Genomic DNA, 4,154 nt, shown 5'->3' with positions numbered 1-4,154 from the left:
TAAGCAAAATCTGAATTAATAAATATATAAAGAAAAATCTAAATGGACCAATAAAGATGATTAAAACTGAAAATAGAAATTTTATAAAGAATTAAAGAATATAAAGTAATAAACTAATTTTTAGTTTTGAGACAACATCTTTAAGGGGCTTCATCGGTACTTTAGTCTTATGCACCAAACGATCTGATTTGATTCGTGAACTGACCTGGTTAGAAGTCCGGTCCGCGACGAACCGGTGCCGTTCGGGTTTAAGAACTATTGGTTCCTTGGATGCCGAGGCCTCGTGCAGGGCTGCTCAATGGTTTCCTTTCTCTGGCCACTCCACTTAGCACGATGTTTCCCGACAGCTTCGCCCTCTTGAATCCTCTCCGCCTCTCTCGTTGCGGTTCCCTAGACTCTCTCAGGAAGCTCCACGTCCTCCTCGTCGTCACCGGGCTCATACACAACCACTCCGTCGTCTTCCAAACCATCAAAAGCTATCTTCGCTTTGACCAGCCGTTGCTCGCGCTCTCGGTCTTCGAAACTGCGGAGAACCCGACGCTATACGTGCAAAATCTGGTGATCCGATGCCTTTCACATCACGGCTTTTACAGTGATTTGCTGCGCCTTTACTCGCGATCCCAGCATTCAAGCCGACACCGTCTTGGCTCGGATGAGTTCACGTTCCCCTTCGTGATCAAGGCTTGCTCCGCAGTTTCCGGCTTTCGAGCTGAGAAAGAGGTTCATTGTGTAGTCCTGAAGTCTGGATACGGAGGCCATTTGGTGGTACAGACTGCTCTTCTTCATATGTACGCGAAGACTGGCCGTATGGAATTGTCGAGGAAGGTTTTCGACGATATGTCTGGCAGAGATTTGATTTCCTGGAACGCGTTGATATCGGGCTATTCTTCAAATGGGCTTGACCGAGAGGCTTTCGAAGCTTTTCGGCAGATGCAAGCGGATGGTTTGAAGCCTAATTCGAGCACCTTCCTGGGTGTGATTCCTTTGTGCAGAAGTCTTGGACCACCTATGGCAGGTGATTTGATGCATGGTCTCGCTCTGAAATGTGGGGCTTTTAGTGACAAGGCCTTGGTGCCTACTCTCATTTCGATGTATGCTGGATGGGAGGATCTAACAGCAGCTAGATTGCTGTTTGATCTACTACCCTCAAAAGATCTAGTTGTTTGGAATGCTATGATTTCAGGGTATTCACAGAATGGGAAATGGGATGAAGCCATCGAAGTTTTCCAGCTCATGCATCACAGTGATGCAAGGCCAGACATTGTCACGTTAGTCTCCATCCTTTCCTCTTGCAGTAATCTCTGTACTATTGACTGTGGCAAGTGCATCCATGCTATTGGAATAAAACACGGCATTTCTGATCAGAGTTCTGTTGTTGCTGCACTTGTTTCAATGTATGCTAAGCATGGAGAAATCGATTCAGCTGAGGATCTATTTCACACAACACCAGAGAAAAGCTTACTTCTATGGAATCCTATGATATCAGGCTATCTTTCGAATGGGCTTTGGGACATGGTCTTGGGTGCTTTCCATAACATGCAACTTGAAGGTGTGCTTCCAGATGACATTTCTATGATCAATGTCATTTCAGGCTGCACAATGGCTAAAGACTTGTGCCGTGGTAAATCTGCCCATGCATACAGTATCAGAAAAGGATTCATATCAAACATAAGAGTGATGAATGCACTCTTATCTTTATACTGTGATTGCAATCAGTTCTCTACTTCACTCGAGTTATTTCACCGAATGCGAGTCCGAAGTGTAATTTCTTGGAATACTTTGATAAGTGGGTGGGGGAAGATTGGAGATATACAATCCTTAGTAGCATCATTTCGCTCAATGTGTCAGGAAGGTGTTACGTTCGACATGGTCACTGTGATCAGCATTCTCTCTAGCTTTTGCAGTGTTGAGGATGCTGCATCTGGAATGTCCTTTCATGCCTTAACAATAAAAAATGGATGCAATTTGGATTTGTCTGTTGCTAATGCACTTATAAGTATGTACATGAATTTTGGTGATACTGAGGCTAGCAACCTACTGTTCAATGGTTTGTCCTCCAGAAGTATCATCACTTGGAACGCTCTAATGACGGGATACCGTAACACTAACTTATTTGCAGAGGTCATGATCCTTTTTAACCAATTGAGAATGGATGGCCAGAAGCCAAATTCTGTGACCTTGTTGAATGTATTGCCTGCATGTGAAAGCCTGTTGCATGGTAAATCAATTCAAGCTTATGCTGTTAGAAATTTCTCTGTGTTGGAGTCATCCCTTCTTACAGCAACAATGATGATGTATGCTAGATTTGAAAATGTTCGTTATTCCCACCTGCTCTTTGAGATGATAGATAAAAAAAATGTTGTTGCTTGGAATACTATGATGTCTATATACATTCAAGCCAATCATGCAGAAGCAGCAATCCACTCTTTCAGAAAAATGCTTTGGATGGAATTAAAACCTGACCATGTAACGATGTTAAATTTGGCATCTGCATCTTCTCACTTATGTTGTCTAAATATGACACAATGCGTGACAGGCTCTGCAATTCGTAGGGGCTTCGAGAGTCACACCTCCATCAGCAATTGCCTTATGTATATGTTTGCAAGGTGTGGAAGCATACAAACAGCGAGAAAAGTGTTTGATGGGTTAGAGGAAAAGGACTCTATCAGTTGGAGTGTGATGATAAATGGATATGGAATCCATGGCGATGGTAAAGCTGCCCTTCTACTCTTCTCAATGATGAAAGAAGCTGGGTGGCAACCAGATGACATTACTTTTGTTAGTGTTTTGTCTGCTTGCAGTCATGCTGGTCTTGTCGAACAAGGGAGAACATTCTTGAAATCAATGACAGAAGACCATGGCATAACACCAAGGATGGAGCATTATGCATGCATGGTGGACCTGTTTGGGAGGACAGGGCACTTGGACGAAGCCTATGATATCATTAAGTGCCTTTCTTTTAAGGCTTCTGCAAGCTTGCTCGAGTCCTTGCTTGGAGCTTGTCAAAGCCATGGAAATGCTAAAATTGGAGAAGCTATCGGAAAGTTGCTCATTGAGTACAGACCTAGCAATGCAAGTTCCTATGTGATGCTTTCAAACATTTATGCTGCAGCCGGACAGTGGACCGATTATGGAAGGGTAAGGTGTGATATGGAAGTCAGAGGAGTGAAAAAGGATGCAGGAATAAGTCTTGTTCAGGTAAAATAGCATATGGTTGTTGGTTACTTGCTGCACTAACAATTTTCTGTGGATTATGTTGTATTCAGACACAATGTTCATGGTCTTGAATCAGATTGATAATTTCTAATGTCAAATTAAGCAGTGAGCTAAGTTGAAGACGTGTTCACTCAAAGGAGTCCAAAGAGTTTAATGGTAATATTCTACTTTGTTAAATATGTTCTCCTTTGTCATTTGGAAATTGCTGCACTGCTAGTAAATGACATAAATGAGAACAGGGATAGGAATAGATTGGCTGGTAATCATTTGAATCAGCATGATAACCCTGGTGTACATCAAGCAAAAGATTTCACAGGATAATCTTTCAATGATCAGATCATCCATCACAAATTCATGGCCAAGTATTACAGAAATATTACGGTTGAGTGAACCAGAAAGTGCATAAAGCAGTCTCGAATAAATTTGTGGCCAAATATTGCAGATTGATTGTAGGATGAATCTTCTCCTAAAAGCTTCATTTTACCATTCTCAAGGATGGTGTTGTTGGGAAGACATGTGAAGGAGACAGGATTGAGGCACAAATATTCCAATTTCTAATCCGTTTGGGGGAAAAGATTGGATGGTCTCGATCCTTCTTTCGAGTGAATTTACGCTTTGTGGGAGGAGTGTAGTTATTGGAAGACGAGAGAATTCAAAAGAGGATAAAAATTTATATTGTTCTTTCTGAAGAAAAGGAAAATCTAATCTCACAATTATAAACAAACTTTTTGCTTCTTGAGCAATAACTCCCACTCCTTAAGGTTGGAATTTGTTATTGCCTCCCTTTTTTATCCACCTCTCTACTGTTAATTCCCCTGTCTTTAAACTGTTGCTTGTTCTCTCTATGTTGTTCTGGTTAGGGAGCCATGCTTCATTTTATTAATCTGGTGGAGAAGACTCCTAACTAAAGTTGGACTCTCAATCGGAATCCAACTCTG

The 4,154-nt window shown here is 41.8% G+C and overlaps 1 protein-coding gene across 2 annotated transcripts; it reads left to right on the top strand.

Moving 5' to 3' along the window:
• Positions 1-295: 295 nt before the first annotated feature.
• Positions 296-3,872, top strand: LOC135645355 (putative pentatricopeptide repeat-containing protein At3g01580). 2 transcript variants are annotated; one of them, XM_065163667.1, is made up of 2 exons: positions 296-2,710; positions 2,802-2,974. In XM_065163667.1, the coding sequence occupies exons 1-2, from the start codon at positions 334-336 to the stop codon at positions 2,837-2,839; spliced, it is 2,415 nt and encodes an 804-aa protein (XP_065019739.1). In that variant the 5' UTR covers positions 296-333; the 3' UTR covers positions 2,840-2,974. The 2 variants fall into 2 exon arrangements, with proteins under 2 accessions (XP_065019739.1, XP_065019738.1); XM_065163666.1 differs by having other exon boundaries at positions 296-3,872.
• The last annotated feature ends 282 nt before the right edge of the window (positions 3,873-4,154 follow it).

Source organism: Musa acuminata, chromosome BXJ3-8 (assembly GCF_036884655.1).
Source record: "Musa acuminata AAA Group cultivar baxijiao chromosome BXJ3-8, Cavendish_Baxijiao_AAA, whole genome shotgun sequence".
NCBI classification, from domain to species: domain Eukaryota; kingdom Viridiplantae; phylum Streptophyta; class Magnoliopsida; order Zingiberales; family Musaceae; genus Musa; species Musa acuminata.
The sequence above is the reverse complement of the archived record's forward strand: the minus strand, read 5'-3'. Positions and strand labels throughout refer to the sequence as shown.

Coding starts and splice junctions, on each gene's coding strand:
- LOC135645355 (XM_065163666.1), top strand. CDS start 334: ATGTTTCCCGACAGCTTCGCCCTCTTGAATCCTCTCCGCCTCTCTCGT.